At 41.7% G+C, this 23,533-nt stretch overlaps 1 protein-coding gene across 1 annotated transcript in view; it reads left to right on the top strand.

The window, feature by feature from the left end:
- ANKAR (ankyrin and armadillo repeat containing) overlaps nucleotides 1–20,674 on the top strand; it is a 58,691-nt gene extending 38,017 nt beyond the window's left edge. Inside the window, exons 12-22 of the mRNA XM_018573414.1 lie at nucleotides 2,328–2,569; nucleotides 3,393–3,546; nucleotides 7,121–7,282; nucleotides 8,241–8,347; nucleotides 13,193–13,315; nucleotides 13,991–14,149; nucleotides 14,397–14,514; nucleotides 15,679–15,788; nucleotides 18,243–18,439; nucleotides 19,888–19,934; nucleotides 20,625–20,674. Coding sequence (XP_018428916.1) covers nucleotides 2,328–2,569; nucleotides 3,393–3,546; nucleotides 7,121–7,282; nucleotides 8,241–8,347; nucleotides 13,193–13,315; nucleotides 13,991–14,149; nucleotides 14,397–14,514; nucleotides 15,679–15,788; nucleotides 18,243–18,439; nucleotides 19,888–19,934; nucleotides 20,625–20,674 — 1,469 coding nt within the window. The remainder of the gene's footprint in view (nucleotides 1–2,327; nucleotides 2,570–3,392; nucleotides 3,547–7,120; nucleotides 7,283–8,240; nucleotides 8,348–13,192; nucleotides 13,316–13,990; nucleotides 14,150–14,396; nucleotides 14,515–15,678; nucleotides 15,789–18,242; nucleotides 18,440–19,887; nucleotides 19,935–20,624) is intronic.
- Nucleotides 20,675–23,533: the final 2,859 nt, after the last annotated feature.

The following is a 23,533-nucleotide window of genomic DNA, read 5'->3' as shown; positions in this document are numbered from 1 at the left end:
GCCTCTGCACAGTTAACGGTGGTGTTTTCTGTGTATGTACTAGAACCCCTGTTATTCCCATAGAGAGTGATGAAGGTTCTGTGTGGCCCTTATAGTACCAAGTGCATAAAGAAGATTTAGTAGCTCTTGTATCCACCAGAAAGGACAAAACCTTCCCATCCACACGCAGCATACAAAAAGGTTGACCTGCAGAGCGCGACGTGAGGAGGGGAAATGCGTGGCCACTGACACTCCCCGGGCATCCCTAGATCCAAGATATGTGATGTCGGGGACCGGGGTTTGTAGGACCTTGATTATGGGTTTGTTGTGGGGTATTGTAACTATTCACATTACCCGGGGGCAAGGGGTTGTCCACTCTCAGGGGTTGGGGGACACTCGTTTCTCCAATGTCCCTCTTGTCCACAATTAAAACATCTAGTTCTACGTGTGTTATTTCCCCCAAACTGACCCCTACCTCTTCCTCGGCCTCTGTATGACCGTGGAAACTGTCTCATGTCACCTCCAGGGTCTTGCATCTCTCGGATCGCAGTGTTCACCCCCCTTACTTTCTTTATCTCAAAACATCCTGCAGCTTCTCTTTCATAAATTTTCTTCAGAAATTCCTCTGCTCCCAAACCTGGCCATTCAGAGACCAACTGTTTGACAAGCAGTGAAAACTCAGGAGACATATTATTAATGCAAGTCTGAACCTTCAAGGGGGCCATTGTCCCCATGGAGATCAAGCCTGCCTCATGTTTCCATACTTTAAAAAATCTTTTAACATACTGAGTGACAGTTTCCTTCGGTTGTTGTTTACAGGCCAGGGCTACGGAGAGTGTTTGTTTTGGTAGGTCCTTTCCTACCTTAAACATTTCCTCGCTCACTTCTTTCCACATAGCCTCCCTCCCCTCAGGTTGATAATTGGTAGACCTTTGGTGTACCTGTAATAAACGCAGCTAATTGAGCTCCCACCAACCCAGGTGCAGGAGGGTCACTAGTGCTAACAGTTCCTGGATCAGGAATGTTAATAGAAGGAGCGTTCTCCCACTTCCACCCTGATTCTTCATCAAAACCCATAATCCCATCAATTATTAGTTTAACATCAGTTTGTGTGAAGTTCTGTCCTTCTGACATTCTTTTTAAGTACAGCAGGCATGCTGACGGGGAAGTTCTAGGGCTAGGGGCACCTTTTATCAAGTCTCTCAAGTCTCCTGCTTTCATTGGCATCATTACCAATTGATTACCTATTGTCAAAAAGGGATAACCTTCTTCAATAACCTGCAGGTTCTTCTGTCTACCAAAAGGGTGATTATCATGAGTCCTTAACCGGTAAGGGTTGACCTCACTTTCTTTGTTCCCCACCTCGGGGTGTTCACGGGTAGAAGATTTTCTCGGGGGAGTACTAATTTCCTGCAAATGTTGTAATCCCTGTGCCAGATTACCTAGTTGCCTTATGAGCTCCTGAGGTATATTGGACATTGACCTTTCTGGTGACAATACTGGCATCTCTCTTTCTTTCACATCGTCCTCTAGAGGGGTTTGTGAGATCCCTCCTGTAGCGCTTTTCCTGTAGTGCTTTTCACTCACCTCATAGTTCTAGCCGACCTGTGACAATGAGACTGTCACAGGTCGGCTCAGTAGATCGGGAAGTGAGCGAACATATACCAGGGTTCCCTCACCTCTCGATCCTGTCACGGCTCTCTGCCGTGACAGGGGAGGGGCTGGATTCCCCCCTCCCCGCTCCGATCCGCCAGCGCTGACTGGCGGAACGGACGGGGGAGGGGGCGGGTACAGCTGGCTCTGCCTCTAGATAGGCAGAGCCAGCTGTCACTCACGCAGCTGGGCGGATCTCGACATCGATGTCGGGATCCGCTCCGGCTGCGGCGTCTCAGTATACCGCGAGCTACAGCGGTATACTGAGCTTAGGGTAACGGGAGGATGCTAGTTTGTGTCCTCCCGTTACCCTAAGGAGAACTATGGGGAAAAGCCCTGACCCCATAGTTCTCCTTTAATGAGACCAGCTGGCCGCATGGATGTAGAAGTTAAGGCCGGCTGTAGTTGCAGTCGTATTAACATTTATATCAATGCGGCCGGCCGGACTCATTAAGGAGGCGCACATACTCGGAGCGCACTCCTAAGAAGGAAAATGGGACAAAACTGATTTTTAACAGTCCTGTCCCGTTTAAAACAGGACATATGGTCAGCATACCTAGTACCCAAATACAGAAAAATTGGTGCTTTATAAGAGACAATTTCTTGATTTAATAAATGTTAACTGAAAAACAAACCATTTCCCATTCCGTGTACATATCCTACTTATATGTTTTATCTTTTCTGTTTCTTTAAAGACGTGCTGTTAAATGCATCTTCAGCTGCTATTGCAGAACTTGCTCGAGGAAACAAACAGCTCCAGGATGCTATTGCAAAGGAGAATGCAATTACCTCTCTTATTGATATAATTAGACTGAAGAAACTCGGTAACCAAGTGAAAGCTGCCATGGCTATAGAAGCTCTTGCTGATCATAATACTGCCATCCAAAAAGAGTTTTTGGATAGATCAACATCAAGACACATATCAAAGCTCCTCAAAGTAAGAATCTTTAACACTGGCTATCATTTTTTAAATTGTTAACTAAAAGGTATAACTAAAAACTTTTATCAGGCTCCACTCGGATCAAAAATTGTTCCAAATTAAACCAAAGCATCAAATCAGGGTTTCTCAGATTTGGTCTCGCAGCTGCCCACACAACTCTTTCTAGATACTGGAAATCTACTGAAACTCCACCAGTATGCACCTGGGTGGCTCTTATAAATGAATTGAGAGAGTTTGATGGCAGGTGACAACAATCGTATGGACCCATATGTACAAGTGTGGTCAGGCTGAATTCTGTTTAGCTCTTCCACTACATTTCAAAGGCTGCCGGCTCCCTAAGTAATTTTAGACTCATTTTCTGAACACAGACACTTCACCCTTTACTCCCTCTCTTTATCAAATGTAATTTGTTCTTCTTAACAGGATACCGTTTGATTCATCTTACTGCCTTGACCCCTCTGGCATCCTTTGTAATCTATGATTTGTAAATTATGCTGAGTTCAAGTATAGCTGGATTCTCCAGCTATAGGGCAGTACTCCCCTCCCTTCTCCATCCCCACTCTATAATTCCCACCAGTTCTCTCTTAATGGTATTTTGCCACATTGATTCATGTTCTGCCTGGTTAATCATGCACCTGAATTCATTTTGTATACTTAATACAAGAGTCTGGTGATGTTCGTATACAGTACCTAGTTTACTGTAATCTCATTATAAGCATTGCAGAATCCCTATGAGAGATCTGTATTTATTCAAATCTTAATAAATATATTTTTAACCTAAAAAAAAGGTTATCGGCATGTGTGTTTTCTCTTTGTTTAGGTTTTTCATCTAGAGGTTAGAGAACAAGGCTGCACGACACTTTGGGCACTGGCTGGTCAGACACGGAAACAGCAGAAGACAATGGCAGAGCAGATTGGCTATAACTATATCATTGACATGCTCATATCACCTTCTGACAAGATGCAGTATGTTGGTAAGCTTTCTGCATTCCAACTAAAGACTCTGATTTACTAAGGGGCTACATCATGTTTACTTTCAAAGTGAGATTTCACTTAGTGAATAAGGTCAAATAAAGTGAAAATTCACTATACCCAATCATGTGCAAGAAAAAGAAAAGGATTTTTGTTTGCACATTATTGAATGATTGAAGTCAGCATATATGTCAAAAATAAATCAAGGCAACAGGACTTGCTGTATTTTTCTTGAAGATGGTTTGCTGGTCATGCGACTATAGTTCTCAATTCAGAATTGAGTAAGCTAGTTGGATGACCAGTGAAACGTCTTCAAGAAAAATACAGCAAGTCCAGTTGCTTTGATTTATTTTTTACAGATTTACCATGATCTGGATGAATGAGAACCTTCACAGATACATTGAAGTCAGCACCACTTCATCTCATTCACTAAGAAACGAACATGCTCTACTCTTTTAGTATATCAACCCCATAATGCTCAAATGGCCACTATGAAGATAGAATATTGGTAATACATCAAATTATAGAGTTACTCCACTTTTGAAAACAAATCCTATCCCAATCTTGATTGAATAGTAATAATAATAATAATAGTTAATGTAGATCTAAACCCTGACTGGACAACGTCAGAAACTTGTTTTCACCTTTTGGTTATCCTGTTTTGAATATCAGTGCTGTAGATCTCCCCAGTCAGGTTCAGCCATTTCCTTTTTACATGCATTGACATCAGCATTGGCTGCATAACATTTCTCAGGACCGGCCTTCTGGCAATGGTGGATGATACCTGTGCAATGTGTTTTGGCATGACCTCTTGTCTCCATCAGGAGCAAACGTGGCAGGGAGACAACAAAGGAGAACAATTGATTGACAGTTTTCACTCTGTAACAGGAAGTGTCTGAATGAGGACCTTTATGACAGGATCATGAGGCATTATTTTAATTACAGCTGTGGATATAAAAAGACAACTTCTTGAATTACATTAGCATGTTAAAGCTTATATGATATTTTAGTGATTGAGTTTAAATCTACTATTAGAAGATCTTACTAAAGCAGCGATTAACATCCCAGAAGAGAAAAGAATACAATATCAAGTATATCACAGAAGTGAGTATACCCCTCACATTTTTGTAAATATTTTATTATATCATTTCATGTGACGACACAGAAGAAATGACACTTTGCTACAATGTAAAGTAGTGAGTGTACAGCTTGTCTATCAGTGTACATTTGCTGTCCCCTCAAAATAACTCAACACACAGCCATTAATGTCTAAACCGCTGGCAACAAAAGTGAGTACACCCCTAAGTGAAAATGTCCAAATTAGGCCCATATTTTATGTGGCCACCATTATTTTTCAGCACTGCCTTAACCCTCTTGGGCATGGAGTTCACCAGAGCTTCACAGGTTGCCACTGGAGTACTCTTCCACTCCTGCATGACAACATCACGGAGCTGGTGGATGTTAGAGACCTTGCGCTCCTCCACCTTCCATTTGAGGATGCCCCACAAATGCTTAATAGGGTTTAGGTCTGGAGACATGCTTGGCTAGTCCATCACCTTTACCCTCAGCTTCTTTAGCAAGGCAGTGGTCGTCTTGGAGATGTGTTTGGGGTCGTTATCATGTTGGAATACTGCCCTGCGGCCCAGTCTCCAAAGGGAGGGGATCATACTCTGCTCATCCTCAATGAACTGTAGCTCCCCAGTGCCGGCAGCGCTCATGCAGCCCCAGACCATGACACTCCCACCACCATGCTTGACTGTAGGCAAGAAACACCTGTCTTTGTACTCCTCACCTGGTTGCCGCCACACACGCTTGACACCATCTGAACCAAATAAGTTAATCTTGGTCTCATCAAACCACAGGACATGGTTCTAGTAATCCATGTCCTTAGTCTGCTTGTCTTCAGCAAACTGTCTGCGGGCTTTCTTGTGCATCATCTCTAGAAGAGGCTTCTTTCTGGGACGACCAATTTGATGCAGTGTGCGGCGTATGGTCTGAGCACTGACAGGCTGACCCCCCACCCCTTCAACCTCTGCAGCAATGCTAGCAGCGCTCATACGTCTATTTCCCAAAGACAACCTCTGGCTGTGACGCTGAGCACGTGCACTCAACTTCTTTGGTCGACCATGGCGAGGCCTGTTCTGAGTGGAACAGCAAAAAGTTTCCCGGCACACTCACCAGCCAGCATGCAAAAAAAACCTGTCTAACCACTATGGTTAAAAGCAGAGGTTTGGAGACACGTCATCTGCAGAAAATGTGAAAGCCACACAGCCACGTCAAGGCACCTCTATATAGTGCGGCCCTAACTCTAAACTATGAAAGTCTCCATCTTGGAGCACATGGGGCAGAAGATTAAATTGGGTGCAGGTTTGTCAGGAGGAAGCCCAATATAAATATTTACAAAAATGTGAGGGGTGTACTCACTTCTGTGAGATACTGTAGCCCTCTTTGTCAGTTCATGGTTCACTTCACCATTCAATGTTATTGAATATTATCATAAGTAATGTATAGTGTTTTTGTATATATTGTCTGTATTTATCTGTTACTTTTAGTAGTATGAAATACATAGAGAAATATGGAATACTTTATATTAATATTTTATATTTTTATCTTTCCAACAAGCAGACTTTGCTCTAGGCTCCTTTTCCAGGATGCTTTACCAAATATTTTACCATATGCCTGTTGTATAAAGAGCAAAGTTAAAGCTCAAATTACACAAGCAGCTGAATAAGTCAGGGAAGGGATTCATCTCCCTTTCTTCTTCCTTTCTAGGGCTGCAGACATACTTTCAATTATAAAGAGACAGCCTGAAAAGAACATGCGCCGTGCTTTGCTCTCCTTAAAAAAAAGTTCTCTGCAAAGATTTTTGGTCATGAGTACACCCTGTATTAAATGTTTATTTGTAAATTAGATTTATGAATAGTAAAAAAAAATTTAGAAAACATCTGTTTACTTGAAATTAAATTGATAAAAACCATTAAATCTTTCCCTTAACGGGTAACTCCAGGTAGTAAGTAAAATTAAATAATGTAATGTTAATACTTTACAGGAAACATTGCCACTACTTTAAAGTCAGTAAGTCCACTCCATTTACCTAAATCCTATGTAATTCCAGCAACTCATTGAACTGCTACTAGAATTGATATGTTAGCATCCATACAAGATGGGGACGGACATTGCTTGACTGATATGTTCAAAAAACACCAAAATGTTTATTATAACTAAAATAAAAAGTAATTCATCATTATTATTCTTTTTGCTTAATGTGTATTAAATGACAGTCCCTTGTTAACAAATTCCAGTATCTTCAAAAAGTTATGGATGTTCCTTGTAAACATTTTAAAGTCAATAAACAGATTAATACCAACATATATACTTGTTTGTGTAAATAGTTCCTGACGTGTGATAACCATTTTATTTGCCAGAACTTACATTTGAACCTTTAAATATTTAAGCTAGTAAAAGTTACATATGTAATGTATTGGGGCATTAAAAGAATGTCATTAGCCATTGCCTGGCTTAGTCCTGTGTACATTTTGGCTTTAAATGATACAAATTGTTACTTTGCATCTACAGGTGGTCAAGCAATTATAGCTCTGTGTAAGGATAGCAAGCATCACCAGGACCAAATATGTGAAGGTAATGGTATTGGTCCTTTGGTGCGACTGTTACGAAACCCCAAAGTGGCAGACGGAACACTTCTGAGCATTGTGAAAGCGTTGGGGACAATGTGTATTGGTATGTTGTTTCCTTTTTTTTGCATTATATATTTGTTATACACCTCCAGTAATGTGTTTTAGAGCATATGCAGTGCACTTATTCTTTCCTTTCACCCCTTAATCACTTGAGAATTTAAATGGAACAAGGCCCCATACCGTACCATATGATATTAAAGCAGACCTTGCACTAAAAGGCAAAGGCCACTTTTTACATCAGCCCAAATAGAAGTAATAACTATAGGATAAAAACAGCACTGGATTTACATCTCATGAGGCTATAGGTGCAAACAAATTCACTCACATCATCATATACTGTACCTCCTGTTATACTGCTAAAAACACAAAGAGGGGAATTTATCAAAACTGGAGCAAACTAAATCTGGAGCAACTGTGCATGGCAACCAATCAACTTCACTCTTCAGTTTGTTTAGTTAACATTTGAAAATGAAACAGAGAAGCTGATTGGGCGCCATGCACAGTTGCTGCAGATTTTGTCTGCTCCAGTTTTGATAAATTCCCCTCAAAGTGTTTAGCATATTTCATTCTGAAATGTGCTATACACGTGTAGTGATATACAGCAGATTATGTACGTACTGTGTATATATAGGAATTTGATGCATTGCTTGGTATAATATAGGGGATACTCTGAATAGGAGATCATGTATGTGTTTATACTATGACAATCAAACCTTAATAGCAATAGCCTGCTATATGCTGAGTTTACATTAGTAAATGCCCTTCTGTGACCCTAAAGGTTTGTCCATAGTTCTCTTTAAGAAGCTTAAATGGAGTATTCAAGCTAGATTATTAAATACAACATTCACATGGACATAATAAATGGTAATAAATGTGCCATACAACTTTTGATCATATGTCAGCTGATTTGGAACACACAGCTGTTCTGAGGAGATGTTAGGTAATGCTTCTTGCATTCATTAAAGACAAAGAACATTACACTTTGCTTTCTTTTCAAACAGGTGTAGCTCTTATAAATAATCCACTTACTCAGGAGAAGATAGTGGAAGAACAAGCACTTCCAACTCTCGTTCATCTTCTGAAAACTCACAGTTCTCTGAAAATTAAGGTAGTCCAATAGTCCCAGCAATAAATATCTCAGGCAACAAGTTTGCTTTTCCTTTTTTATTTTCGTATAGCTGGAATGCACTTTGCATTTTTTATATAGGCCAAAAACAAAATGCAAGGCAAAAAATAACAAAAACAGAACCTTCTCCTTGACCTCTAACCTTAAATCGATCCTTAAGGTGGCCATACACTTTACAACCATCGCAAGACCTTAGTCTTGCGATGGTTGTAAAGTAATTAAAAAAACGTACGATCTGCCCATCTTGGACAGGCAGATCGTACTTGCGATCATCGCAAGCCCGCCCCCCTGAGGGGCGGGCTTCCGATCACTGCAACGCTGAACGGGCAGTGTGCGCGTGCGGAAACCGGCCCGTTCAGCATTTGTCTCCCGAGCACCGTTCAAACCAGCCGAAAATCGTAAGATTTTCGGCTGGTTTTCTAGCATGCTCCTTAGACAAAAGACGTGCGACCGTACAGTAGAAACGGTCGCACGTCTTCATTCACACTGCACGATTCTCGTACGATTGCGGGATTTCTCGCGATTCTCGTACGAGAATCGTGCAGTGTATGGGCACCTTAAGACTACCACCTTAGCCCAGCATCTAATGGCTCAGGTGATGTCAATTTGGCTGACTGCTAACACCGGGGAGAGCTGAGCTTCCCACATCTCGCAAGAGATTTTGAGTGCCCAGCTCTCTCAGGAGGCACAGTGACATCATCCATGCTTCCAGTAGCATTGGGCAAAGTAAATGTTTTTCTGGTACAAACTTTATTTGTCAATGGTTTTTTAAGTCATCAGTATTGGGGGGTGAGGAAAGGAGACCTTCCCTTTTCATGGAAGGTCCCCTTTTTATGTTAATCTAACTCTGAAAAAAATGGCAACACCTTATGTCATGGATTGGGACTCACTGGTATGAACTGGAGTCCGGTATGTGGACCCTTTCCACCAGGGCCGTCTTTAACGCGGGGAAAAGGGGCAATTGCTGTGGGGCCCAAAGCAGCTGCCCCTTGAGCCCGCAGAAACTTGCCGATCGCATAGTAAAATACGTTATGGCATAGGGCACTGCCATAACGTATTTTTCTATGTGATCGGCACCATCGCATAGCACAGTCTGTACTACATTTCCGTGTGGCTCCTCCCCTTTCCGCATAGCGTGACATGATAGGTCTCACGCAAGCTCACAGATGGAGGTCCCGTGGTGATATCACCGCTTTTTCCGGCTGCCTCACACACGTCTATGAGTGTCAGACGTGACATCCGGAAAGCTCTGATTGAGGCAGAGACTGGCACAAGACTGAGGAAGAGACTGGCACAAGACTGAGGCAGAGACTGGCACAAGGTGAGAGCTGGGCACTTTGTGGCATTGGCAGGCCAGGCAGTAATAATTAAATAATTACCCTGTTTGGGCAAGGCCATAAAAATATATAAAATAAATAAATTGGTTTAGTAGTATTAATATAGATTTCATTTTTCTGTTTATTATGGGTGTGTATTAAGAATAATAAATATAAATAAATGCTCTGGAAGGAAATAAAATAAATTGGTTTAGTAATATTAATTAATGTCATTTTTTTGAGTGTGTACATAATTATATATTTTTTATAATATTTACTTTTATTTTAAACACCTTTTAATATGCATTGTCTTGCTGTGTAGCTCTTTTTTTGGGGGGGGATTTTGGGGAGGTGAGAGAAATTTTGTTCCCCTGGGGTGGAGGGCGGAGAAAAAGTTTGCCCAGGGTCCAATCAGTATTAAAGACGGCCCTGCTTTCCACTACACTGGCCGGGACACTCAGAGAAAAGGGTCCAAGCAGTGTAGGCTGACGACTCCCAGAGCTGGAGTACAAGCAGGGGAACTGAATGAGGCAGTGGAAGTCAGCTAAAGCTGGAAGTTCAAATACAAGGCAGGGTGCTCCAATGCGGAGTAGGTGGCATGGGATCCTGAGTAGGTGGCATGGGGTCCCCCAGGATGTGGAATCTAAGGGCCAGCCGGTATTCGCCGGAGCTCCTGATAGTGGAGATGGGCTTGGCTGCATGCTGACCCCAGGTCACAATCCCTAGGTCCACCCAACTCACCTAACAGGTACAGGGTACCAATCAAAGGTTAGGGACAGGCTGAAGACTTACAGGGACCAAGCGAAGTACAGCGTAGACTGTAGACAGGGATTTCCAAGGACAAAAGGGAAGCACAGGTCAGCCTGTAGACAGGGATATCCAAGGACAAAAGGGAAGCACAGGGCAGACTGTAGTCAGGGATTTCCTAGGACAAAAGGAAAGCACAGGGCAGCCGGTAGACAGGGATTTCCAAGGACAAGCCAAAGGTTCGGTACACGGGAAAACTTCCAGGAATTCAGGGTAAATCACAAATGGTGGACTCGGCAACTAGCTTAGGAAAGCGTTGCTTGGGCAGCGTGCCGTTCGCTGTCCTGGGTTTAAATAGCGACAGGAAGAGGGAGGATCCACAGGATTGGCCACAAGCGGACTGCACTGATTGGCCGAGAAGCTGCATAAGAAACAGCAGGAGAGGTCGGCTGACGCCTAAAGCTTGCAGACAGGTGCAAGTGTGAGTCAGGTTCAGAGCACATGCCTGGAGGACTACAACCCCCAGCACAGCCCTGCATGCCTGCAGAACCAGGGGTACGAGATATGTATATACTTGAACTACAAGTAACAGCTCAGCTGCAAGTCTGCACCTGAACTGTGACACCTTAACCCTAAAACATGAACAATGTAAACTATTATTTCTTTCAGATGTGTGGTTTCAGATGTATTTGACAAACAATCATCTAGTCAATACAGATCCTAACTCATCATGGATTATATTTTGTCATTTTTCAACAAAAATAAGCCAACATGAAGAAAGATTGGGTATATGTGGGAAGTAAACGCACTCCTTACTGCAGTAGGCTGCAGAGCCATGCGGTCAGGGAAGGCAGGTGAAACAGAGCCTCACCTAGTATTATGGAGGAAAAAGCTGTCAGCTTCTCCATTCAGAGCGGCTTGTATCAGGTTACACAGCAGGGAAAGCCTCCCCGCTGTGTAACCTGTCATGGACGGAGCGCTGCCTGTTAATTACCGGCGGCGCTGCATTCGGCTTTTGACAGCTGGTTAGGTTACACAGTAGCGGGCTTCCCCACTGCCTCTACTCTGTGTTGGAGGCTAGAGCTCTGTGGATGGTTTGGACCAATTGCAAAGCACCATTGGTCCAAGCTGTCCAATCAAAAAATAGAAAAAAACCCCACTGAGGACATCGATCTCGATGCCTCAGCAGTGACAAGCAAGTAAGGGACAGGGGGGCACCTCCCTGTCTCCTCCCTTCTCTCCCCCTCCTCCACACATAGTTTGGTGACCAAGTTGGGGCGTCGGTGAGCTGGGGGCGTGGCGAGCTGGGGGAATGCCTCACTCAGCACGGAACGTACCGCACGTCACTGGTAGGCTGTAGAACTGCCTTCAGCAGCAATACCTTGTAATGTTCTTTTTTCTGAGTCTATAAAATCATATTGAAGTGACTTCACTACATTGCAAAATACATGTCACTAGATTATATATAATGAATGTCACTAACTCTCATCTGGATACAGGTGAACTTCCACAGACACAGGGATTTTACAGCATAGTACATATCTTCTGAACTAGAAGACTGAGCCAAAGATCGTATTATTTCAAATGACTTTTTCTGATCGGAAACGGAATACTGGTTTTGGTCATTATGTAAAGTTGTACTTCGTACTCGAGTGAATTCTCCCCTTTGGTGCATTACATGCGGACTATGTTTGGCCGAAACAGTACTGTCCAAAGCTGAGCTGTAGCTAGCTCCTTTTGCGCCCGAGGCAAGAACAGAAAATCGTGCCCCCCTCCCCCCAACAAGTGTCTGATTTCGCACACACGTGTCATATGACATCATGCGCCCCGCCTCCTGGATGGTACTCGGTACAGAGGCTTCGCATTCATTCACAAACTGGAGAAAATATTTACTATCATCCAGTTAAGAATGGATAGAAGCCTCTATAATGAGTGCTACTACCCATTCAGAAATTCATGAATGAGCAGGAAGTGATGTAAAGCACTTCCTGTTCATTCATACCTGGGGACACATAGTACTCAGAGCTGCACAGGAGAAATGAAGCACTGAAGCCGGCGGGGGGTGGAGGAGGGAGCGTTGTCACTTCAGGATGGCCAAGCAGTGAGGAGAGAGAGAGCCGCTGGCTGTCAGATCCTGGCTGAGCGTCTCTCTCTCTCTCCTGCTCTTTGGCCATCCTGACAAGCAGCTCTCTCCTCCCGCCCCCGGCATTTCTCCTCAGATCCCCCCTGCCTCTGCCCATATAAGGGGGGGGGAGCAGTGGGGATTAGAGGACAAGCTGCAGGTTGTGCCGCCCCTCTACTCCCTGTTGCCCCGAGGCAAGCTGTGATGGCGCCCGTTGCCATGGAGCCCTGTGCTCGCACACCCCAAATGCCGGCCCAGGCAGTGCCCCCTCACAGCTGCACCAGAGGCAAGTGCCTCACTCGCCTCACCATTACTACGCCTCTAGTCCAAGGGTTGGTGTTCTGGTTTAGGAAAGGCTGAGTGATGCTTTAAAGATACTAAGTGGATCATTCCCTTATGAGGACACAGGTGGATCAAATATGTTTGATGTCTTTGTACATGTACTTTGGTCTGTAGTGTCACTGCTGAACCCGGAACCATTTCTCCTTTTGGAAGGGGTTATTTGCATACATCATAGTGTAGACATTTTGGCCCACTCAGATTTACACCAGTTTCATTCTCCATTAAACATGGTAAAATATGTTGCTTGTTTTAATGACCTGAGTTTATCTTATTATGTGATTTTTGTATTTTTATGAGCAGGTTGAAGCTGCTTGTACTATAGCTTGTGTTGTTCTACAACATTCTAGCCTGCAATGTCTCTTGCATGAGAGAGAAGGATTTAAATATACTGATGTTCTTAATCTCCTCTATGAAAGTGATAAGGTACATTCTTACTCTACTATTTTGTACTTTTTATCAGAGTTTTGATTATTTTAAACTGTATCAAATGGTTTCCTGGTGTTATTACTTTGTCAGCTTCAAAAATATCATTAAACAAACACTATTTTAATATAGTTATTGTGAGATTGAGCACAAGTCATAACCGAAATATGTACAGATCATTTTCTCTGTTGGTGACATCGAAGGACATCTCTGAATATCTTTGGACATGTTAGGTCTAGCAGGCTACTCACCTATTCTGATTCCTAAACTGAACAAGCTGCCACACGTATCCATGGGGAAGCAGCAGGGGAATGTCTTTGCCATTGAGGGATGTAGTATGGCAGCATTAATTTGGCAAGGCTGCCTTTGTGAAACCCAGACATTTCTGTATACCAGCAATTCAGTTGTGCTAAAAAAATTGGCTTTTTATTAGACAAAAATCCAAATGTCCACTTCAATCATGATTATAGATTTGTTTCATAGCTTCATAGGGTTGCTCTGTAGCAAGTTAAACCAACATCAATTTTTTTAATGCAACTCTTTACTAAGAACATTTCTCTGAATTTAAAGGATTATTGGAATAACCTGTACACTTTCGAGACATTTACAGATTTTGTTCCTTTTTAAAATCTTTAGAATGCTGAAACACATGATACTACCTTTGATTTGTTTCAGGACATATGTTTACGGGCAGGCCATGCATTAGCTCTTTTTGCTTACAACAATACCCTACAGCAGTTTTGTCTTCTAGAAAATGGAGGAGTGGAAATAGCCATCTATGAACCTTTCCTTCAGTCTGAGAATGATGCAGACAAAGCATATGCTGCATTCCAGGTATAATTAGACAAGTCAAGAAGGTATCTCATTACATACATGACGAATGTTCTACTTTGGTATTGGCCCCTTTTACCTTACTACACAAGTGATAAGTCCATAAATGCTTAATGGAAAATTCAACCCTGACGTAAACATCTTCAAAATGAGATACAAGATGTATTTTTTTATGTGGAAAGGGCACATATGTATTTTTGTTTATGTGGAAAGGTGTGACATATAACCATTTCATCCAAATTATCTATAGATTGTTGTTTTGTCCAGAATTATTGTGGACATGGATCAAGTGACACTTTCTGCTCAAGGCGTGACAATACTGTCCGAGCTCTTACATGCAAAGAAGTCTGCCACGATTGTACTAGCAGGTAGGAGGCATTAATATATCATTTTTTGTTGCTCTAACTTGTATTCTGTGTATATATAGTGCACTGAGCCTAACTCCTCATGTTTTGATGAGTAATGGCCCACACCACAAGTATAACTAAAGGGAAAACATTTTTAGATTTGGAGGTAGTGTTAAGGGATTAGAGCCACGACCAGGTTTTCTTTGCTGTCCTTGTAACGGAGATTCAGACTCTCTAATTGCGCTGATCACCATTGCCTCTTGGAATTAAACTTAGAGAGCTTATCCAAAACTTTGAGTTGCCACCAGAATAGGAATAGAGAGTAAATCAGAATGCCCTTCCCCCCCAGTCCTCAACTCTATAACATAGGGAGGGTGTTCTGTAGTTAACAGAGGGGACCTGGACAGGACTGATAACACTGCACAGGACACAAAACAGCACTGGGATTTTGGCTGGATCAACAGGCATTTTCTGCACTTATTGAACAGATATAATAAAAGATTTGTAATGGTATATTTACCAGACTAAAAGGGAGCAAATAAAGAATATGTAACAATTAACTCCTCCTATGTATTATATTATTTCTGGCTAATTTTTTCTAGAAATAATACTACATCTTTTTTGTCATTTTTGTTTGTTTTTGCAGCGTTACTTTAGAAAAAGATATACACAGTAAAATGCTTTTATTTTGTTTATAACTAACTTTGCATGTTTGTATTAAAAATTTAATTGTAGTGTCATTTAATTTTCAAAACTATCACTGGCTAAACTAGAAAAGAAGCATTGTTTTGGTTTGTGTGTGTGTGTGTGTATCTAGACGATTCTTGAATTATTCTATACACTCAGCTGATACCACTGTCTGTGGAAGGGAGTTTCACAATTTTACAGCTCTCACACTAAAGAATCCCCCTCACTGTTTAGGATTAAACCTTTTCTCTTCGGCCAAAAAACCCCATTAATGCTTACCCCTTTAGCAGCCCATACATTGACAAACAGCATTTATTGACTTTTCATCTGAATATTCTGTGGTGCCAACTGCTCTTTATATTTATTAGTGCTTTTCAAGTAACCGTAGCGACCTTAAAGCTGCGCTCTTCTTACTTTTTATTTCTTGTCCCTGCAATACCTATTTTATTTTTAAATTCTTTGAAAAGCCGCTGTTAAGGCTGATTTTGTTCTTGGCAGGGGAGCTGCTGGCTTCTTTGGCTCACACAAGAGCAGGCATACCAGAAGTCATAACTACATTAGGAACTGTGGAGTGCCTTTGTAATCATTTAAAGTCTGAAGAAGAAGAGGTAACTAGCAGATGAATTGAAATAAGTTGTATTCTATCTCATATTTATTTGTTTCTTTTTGCTAACTGCATTACACAGATATCATTTTTATTTGCACATTTCCATATTTTGAGTCTGGCAAATATATCTTCTAATGGTAAAGCTGCCTGATTTTTCATGTGGTCCTCTGGGTCCAAATGCTTTCTAGCTTTTTCTTTTCTTTTTCATGTTTTTTCCTTTACATACATGTTTCTGTTTCTTTATCTGGCTTACCACAGAACTATGTATTTAAAACAGAACTTTATGAGAACTGAAAACTAAAAAGCCTTGCAGTAGATCAAACTCTGCTTCATTCCACCCTAACCTTGAAATCCCATTTGGAGTGAAGCTCATATGCTAATTATGTATAATGTATTCATAAACTATCATACAGATAACTTTCCTCTATCATCCATTAAGTTACACAGCTTGATAGTAAGCAACCCGGGTGTCTATTGCCACCTACAGGAGAAATGGACATTAGGCACATAGAAACGTGAAGGTCAGTCCTCTTTAGGCTATACCTCCTCCCACAGCACACCTGCTCAGTTTTTCTCAGGGTCCTTAGGGCAATGGATGTCTCTTTTCTTTCTATAAGGGCTAATTACAAAAGGGTGAAGAGTTTGGAGAAGCCAGGAGAAGTGAACAACCTAGGACACAGAGAACGTACAAACAGGAGACTAGGTCACAGCTTTACAGATCTGAGGCACAGAGGCCTGATGATGAAAAGCTTAAAAACACTCACTGCCCTGGTAGAGCGGTGTTTAATGGGAAAGGGAGGCATTATATCTTAAAATAAAAGTCCTACACTTCCTCACATGGCCAGCTAGCAAACGTACAAAAGGTAAAAACGTAAGACCAAAAGTAAAAAGTCAGCTACGGATCTTGCAAAGCCCCCCACAGATCCTCAGAGACCCCCTTGAGACCCTGCAGTCTGCAGGGGGCTGTACAACGTTAATGTACCTGCCACTGCAGATGCTACCGTGTTTCCCCCGGAAAGACACTGTCTTATATTTTTTTTGACTCAAAAACACACACTAGGTCTTATTTTCGGGGTAGGTCTTATTTTTTTTTTTTTTTAATGTACAACAATCTGCACTTATTCATGTACAACAGTCTACATGTATTCATGTACAAAAATATGGTGATCAGAGCAATCAGGGGTGCCGTACCTTTCCAAGAGCAATTTGCTAACCAATCGCTGGCCAGAATGAGCGAAGCGCACTTTCACTATCGATTCCTTACTGGCGGAGTGCATGTAGTATCTCTCCGCCTGTGACAGGAGCCGGCGCTATAGAGGAGGAATCGGCTTATGCGGCTCTGCTCCCTCCCTCCGGTGCCGCCTTGCTTGCTCTAGCGCTGGCTTCATTGACACCGCTGATTCTCTCCTGCCTCTCCCGCGGCTCTTCAAGTTCCCCCTTATGCCACCACCGGCCCTGGGAATGGTCACAACTGGGTCTTTTTTTATATCTTGCAGCACTCCTTACCGGATTTGTTGTACAAGTGGATGCTAGCAGTGACCACGGGGGCACCGTGCAAAAATCTGAAGTAGAAAAGGATGTCACCAGCACACCAAGCTGTAGTGTTCAGCAATTGGTCACTGCTAGCACCCACTTGTACTTTACAACTTTGCTGAACACTACAGCTTGGTGTGCTGGTGACATCCTTTTTTACTTTATATTTTATCAATTTCCAAAAATAGTACTAGATCTTATTTTCGGGGTAGGTCTTATTTTTGGGGAAACAGGGTAGTTTCAGTTGAACAAGCAACTATTTAATACCCTTGGTTTACATCTTGTTTAGGGCTTTTTCTTGTTAGGCTGGTTCACCTGTGTTGTTTGGGTGTGCCCCCTCCTCTGCTTGGACTGCTTTTTGATGTCCTTGGGTGGCTTACTATAAAGCTGCATCTCTAATGAATGATAGAGTAAATTGGATTTTTTGTACTCACCCTAAAATTATTTTCTTGGAGTCCATTGAGGGATACAGCTCCCTCCCCTCATATGCTATTGTTTTCTATTGGACTGACAACAGCTGGTGTGCTGTGGGAGGGCTTATAGCCTCAAGGGGGCTGGCCTTCAGTTTTCTAAATGCCTAGTGTCCATTTCTCCTGTAGGCAGCAGTGTAACCATAGATTCCTATTAATTTATTTTTGCCCTAAACATAACTGTCCTAAATTGTCAACTGTAAAAAATAGAATTGTTACCCAAAACAGTTCGCTATTCTCTAGTGTGGGTTACAAAGCAATGTCTAATTGCTTGCTTAAAGCAAATCTTCCATTTTATTTTTGTAAATCTTCTGTACATAAGGCCCACTGACTTGATCACCTGACTTTTGTATTTCTATATACCTCATTCTTAATATTTTGAGTTAAATAAATCTAAACATTTGTATAAAAAAATCCTACTAACTCATATTGACTAACTGTCATGTTCTAAGGTTCGTGTAGCCTGTGCTGATGCATTGGGATATCTAACATTCAACCGTACTGCCTACCGCCATCTTTTAACGGAGTGCAGGAATGAACCAGTACTGTATAATCTGCTCATCGACAACCTCAACAAAGATGGCAGAATATCCAGACATTTCACAGAAGAATTTGATGCTCATCGAAAAATAGGTCTACCCTCCCTCAGGTAAATAGTATCGTTTTTAATGGTTTTTGGAGATGCTTAAACACAAAAAGTGTGCGTGTGTGTTTCTAATGTAAAATAGGAACATGACTTAAATCAAGTTTCACTTGAAACAGAAAAGGAACTAAAGTCTGCTGGGTGGGGGGTGACTCTTGCCATAATGTGCAAATTTAGAGCACACTTACCTCCTAGTGTGTCCTCTTCCAGCAATAACAGGTCCATACCCTTCCCACTTCTGACAGGTCCTGTATTGCACCTCTTTGGCCACTGATGATGTAACTCTTGTGTATGTGAAAATTACAGTGTCCTCAGCACTTGGCTTTATTCACGACATGCAAAGAATGATCTAGGATGAACACTGAATTACAAATGTGCAATAAAAAAAATTCAAGGAGCATGGGGAAAAGTTTTTTTTTTTGTTTGGCAAAATAGATTTTGCATGTCTCCCCTGCCAAAAAAAACCTTAAAGGAGAATTATGAGGCGAGTGATTTTCACTCAGCCTCATAATCTGAGCCGACCTGTGACAATGAAACTGTCACAGGTCGGCTCAGTAGATCGGGAAGTGAGCGAACACATACTGTCGCTTGCTCACTTCTCGGTCTATCCCTGCAGAGAGCCGTGACTGTCACTCACAGCTCCCTGCAGGGATTCCCCCTCTCCGATCCTCCAGCGCTGACTGGCGAAACGGACGGGGGAGGGCACAGCTGGCTCTGCCTCTGGATAGACAGAGCCAGCTGTCAATTTCGCAGCTGGGTGGATCCAGAGAGTATTGTCGGGATCCGTCCCGACTGCGCCGTCTCAGCTCACGGTATACTGAGCTTTGGGTCACGGGAGGACGCTAGTTTGTGTTCTCCCGTGACCCTTAGGAGAACTATGGGGAAAAGCCCTAACCCCATAGTTCTCCTTTAACTTCTTTTATATTGCAGGACTTTTGTTTAACTTTAAGTAGAGAGGAAGTGTGTCACAAATGTATTTAAAGCCAAAACCTGAGTATAGAACAGGAAATGTGTAAAATCCCTGTCAGGTTTTTATCTTTTTCTGTCAGTGTCCTGTGGGGAGATTTTCCCTCATTTCCTGCCCCGGAAACAGACAACAAAAAAGAGGAAATTACTCCAAAGTGAGTCCCCCACTGGAAAATGTTTCCTCAAGCAGAATGAGCTGAGCTGCTGAAAGTAAAAGTGCTTCTCCAGTAGGATGTAGCTCAAAATATGTGAATGTTTAGATATCCATAGTCTGACCACAGTTTCACATTTATGGAATTCTGTCACAAAATAAATCTTCCTGTATATACAGTATGGATAGGAGACAGCTTGTAATGCAGCATGGTTTGTCTTTATAAACCCCACAGAGTTTTTCATATTGGTGCATGAGGGTTCTTAAGTTGTAGTAACTTGTTCTGCCAAACAAGTTGGCTTATTGTGTCTTTTTTTTTTTTTCTTTTACTGTATAGCTTAGTTAAAAATGGTGGCCCTCCTATAAACCCATCATCTTGGAAAGGTATGCTGCTTTATTAAAACATTTTTTGCATAGGATGATCAAAGTGATGATTGATTGGAATACAGTGGAATGTGTAGTTCATTAATAATATTTCATTTATTTATTTTTTATTTACAAATGAAGGAAAGCAAAAATTGTAATGGAAGAGACACTCACACAGCACCTTAAGCATATGGACTGGTATCCTCATAGTAAGATGATGGACAAGTGTGCAATTTTAACACAAACTCATGTTCACATCTGCACTCCCTAGTGCATGCCCTCCTTCCAACAGCATCCTGTTTTAGGTGTAACAGACTTTTCTGCACGTTCATCCCTTGACTCTTGTGGCCAGACAGAGGAGGCCATTGGAAACGATCCCTCAAACGTTAGCAATTCACTGATAACGTAGGTTTCTTATTACTGCCCATCTGGGGTGAGTAGCACATAAAATGCCCACTTCTGGGATTTAAGAACTCCTTGAATGCATTGGTGTTGTGCTTTGCAACTTCCTCTTGTAACACCAGCTCGATACTTACTAGCCCTATAGGCAGTGGCGTAACAATCGCCATAGCGACCCAGGCGGCCGCTATGGGGCCCTGTGATTTCTAGTTACGCCCCTGCCTATAGGTATCTGGATACTAGCCTGTATGCTGAAGTGCTGGACAGGTAGTTCTGGGAAAATATGTTTGTTTTTGTTTACTTTGCTAGCAAAAGAGTTTGAAGTGAAGTACTGCTCCTCTAACAATGGACAAGAGTGATGAGCGAACACTGATATAAGACAGGAAATACTACTGTATGCCTTCTCTTCTAGTAGAGTACATTCTACCTTGGAGTGTCCTACCTCATGCACATGCAAAGTTTTTCAAGCCACAGATAGAGGTAATTGGTGAAACGAGATGTGGCTGAAATGTCTGAAGTCTACTCTACCGTCTCCTGAATTATAGGTTTTCACCCACTTTTTATTCCATGCTTTTGTGTAGAGCAGAAACCGAGATACAGACTTGACTGACAGATCTCATCTCACCACAAATTATCACTACAGCTGCAGGACTGACATACAGTCCTGCCTTTTACCTAGCATGGACAGTCATCTGCATACCATCTACACAGATCCCACAACCTTCAAATTCACTGCACTGTAAAAAAAAAAAAATCCCATTGTTTTTACAGAAAAAAATCTGGCAGCTGTGGTTGCTAGAACAATTCTGTAAAAAATACATTACACCTGTAAATTCAACATCTTTTTTTTCTGTTTTTCAAACTAAAATGGTACTTGTGGTTGCCAGAAAAATTCTGTTAAAAATACAACTTTTCAGATCACAACTGTTTTAAAATGTAAATGTTTACAGTTTAAGAGTGTTGTAATTTACCAAAAATTACATTTTAAACTGGTAAAACTATAAGCCATTTTCTGTAGAATTATCAATATCATGCAGCTACTAGTTCGTTCACTGCAGGATGAGGCACTGAGGGTTCTTTATTGTGTGTTGAGAATGTAATGAAAGAGCAATGCTGATTAACGCGCCTATAGTGTTTACAAGGCATTCGGCAGGCATTTTTAAGGCAGTAAGGAGGCGGCAAAATGCCCTGCAAGTAGGGGAGTGTGTTGAAGGGTAAAGTGATGTAAGTAAAGGGAAGTAACCAGCAGTGGCCACACTTCTAATTTTTTGTGCAACGCTTCTTAAATGCCCAAAAAATCCTGTAGGAGCATTGACCAAGCATTTGAGGGGCATTTCAGCATATCATGGGCATCGTGAAGGCATTTACGCATATCGTGTTGCACTCTATTTTTTGACTCACAGCAACACAACGTTAACGCCCATGTGTGAACAGCACTGGATGGTTGCAATAGTGTTTTTTTGCATATATATATTGCTAGCAAGCAGTAGATATATGAAAAAACATTTAAAAAAAATAAAATAAAAAAAGTTACCAAAATGGTAAAAAGAAAACTTACCGTACCTGTCTCCACCGCTCGCTCCCAGATGTAGATCTGAAGCTTCTCGAGTAGCCGAGCAGGAGGAGAGCTGGCGCATGCGCAGGAGAGATCATCGACAGGGAGAAGAGGAGAGACACAGTGGAGGTGAAGGCATGCAGACATGAGTGTCGGACAGACACCATGGGACTGGAGGATTCTGCGCTGGATTAGAGAGCGGCACCAGCGTTGGAGGGATTGCTGAATACAAGTGGAAGGAAGAAGATGATCGGATCAAGAGGCATCATTTAATGATAGTCCTTAAAGCAGCATGGAGGAGAGGAACATTTGTGACTTTAACAATTGGAAAAGCATCCTGGTACAGAATCCTGAATCCTTCACACAATTACAGATTTTACCAATTACATCATCTGTTAAACATGCCATTTTACAATGGTGCAACGTTTCTTTTTCAATACAAATGTTGTTTTATAGGATTTCTTTGAAACAGAGTTTGTATGAAGGTTGTTACAAGTATCCCTGCATATGCTGATGTGATTTAAATGATATTCATATTATTTATTACTAGGAATCCAGGAAGGTCCTAATTTGAAAGTTACACACCAGAGTAAGCGTTTCCAATCTAAGTCTGCAGTGGTTCGCATGCCACAGAAACCTGGGACAGCAGACCCTACAAGACAGAGAACCTCGGCTGTACCATTGTTACCTGTTTCTGCTGTTACAAGACCAAAGACTGCTCACCTGGGAAATGTGAAGCCTTTTCAACAGAAGGTGGCTAAATAAAATACATTTAAATAATTAATATTACTGGTTTGAGTCAGTTCACTGATGACTGTTGAATAGAAGGCACTCTGTGTTGTAATGTAATGTATATTTTAAAAAGAAATAAAAAACATTAACATAAACACAAGAGATTTTACATTAGTTGACCATCAGCTGGCACTTGGTTCTTTTTTCAGAAGTCCAGCCAATGGTTAAAGAAGCTTTGTCCGCTATCAACATTAGAATTTTGGATAGAATGGGGAAAAGATTTCCTGTTCCCATTGAGATTTCCCACCACTTTCTGTCCCAGGCACATCAGGAAGTAAGGAGGTACAGGGGTGTGGAAATTTTGGAAAAAACGACTTGTCCAAGGACTAAAGCGGGGGCCGAATCTACTTGTCCTTCATGACAATCTACTTGTCCTGATACAAAAAAAATAATTTTAGCCAAAACCGTATTTAGCAGTGCTAAGAAGCGCTTCTCATTGGTCAGTGCCGTCAGGTGACTGCGTTGACCAACGAGTGCTTGCAATTTGTGAGCGAAATTCAGAATACATAGAACAGGTACAGATAGTACACCAGTACTGGTGGAGGAGGAAGGATCGTTCGCCGAAAATCAGGCAGATTGCGGTGTTTTCCGAGCGGTAGCACACAATCGCAGTTTATTCACATGCAGATGGGGCAGCAGGACTGGTTTTCATTTTTTATTTACTTTTGTAAAATGTTTTCATTTGTTTTATTATTTTTACATTTTTATTTTGTTACATTTTTAACTATTATTTAGTACTTTTTTTTTAAACTATTCTTTTTTTAAACTATTTTTTTTTAAACTGTTTAAAAAAAAAACTTAACTGTAGTGCTATCACACAGTGATAGCTTTTGAAGGTGACAGGTTCTCTTTATTGACCCTGTCACCTCCA

The sequence above is a fragment of the Nanorana parkeri genome, unplaced genomic scaffold (genome assembly GCF_000935625.1).
Source record: "Nanorana parkeri isolate BGI_ZX_2015 unplaced genomic scaffold, ASM93562v1 scaffold2372, whole genome shotgun sequence".
Taxonomy (NCBI): Eukaryota; Metazoa; Chordata; class Amphibia; order Anura; family Dicroglossidae; genus Nanorana; species Nanorana parkeri.
The sequence above is the reverse complement of the archived record's forward strand: the minus strand, read 5'-3'. Positions and strand labels throughout refer to the sequence as shown.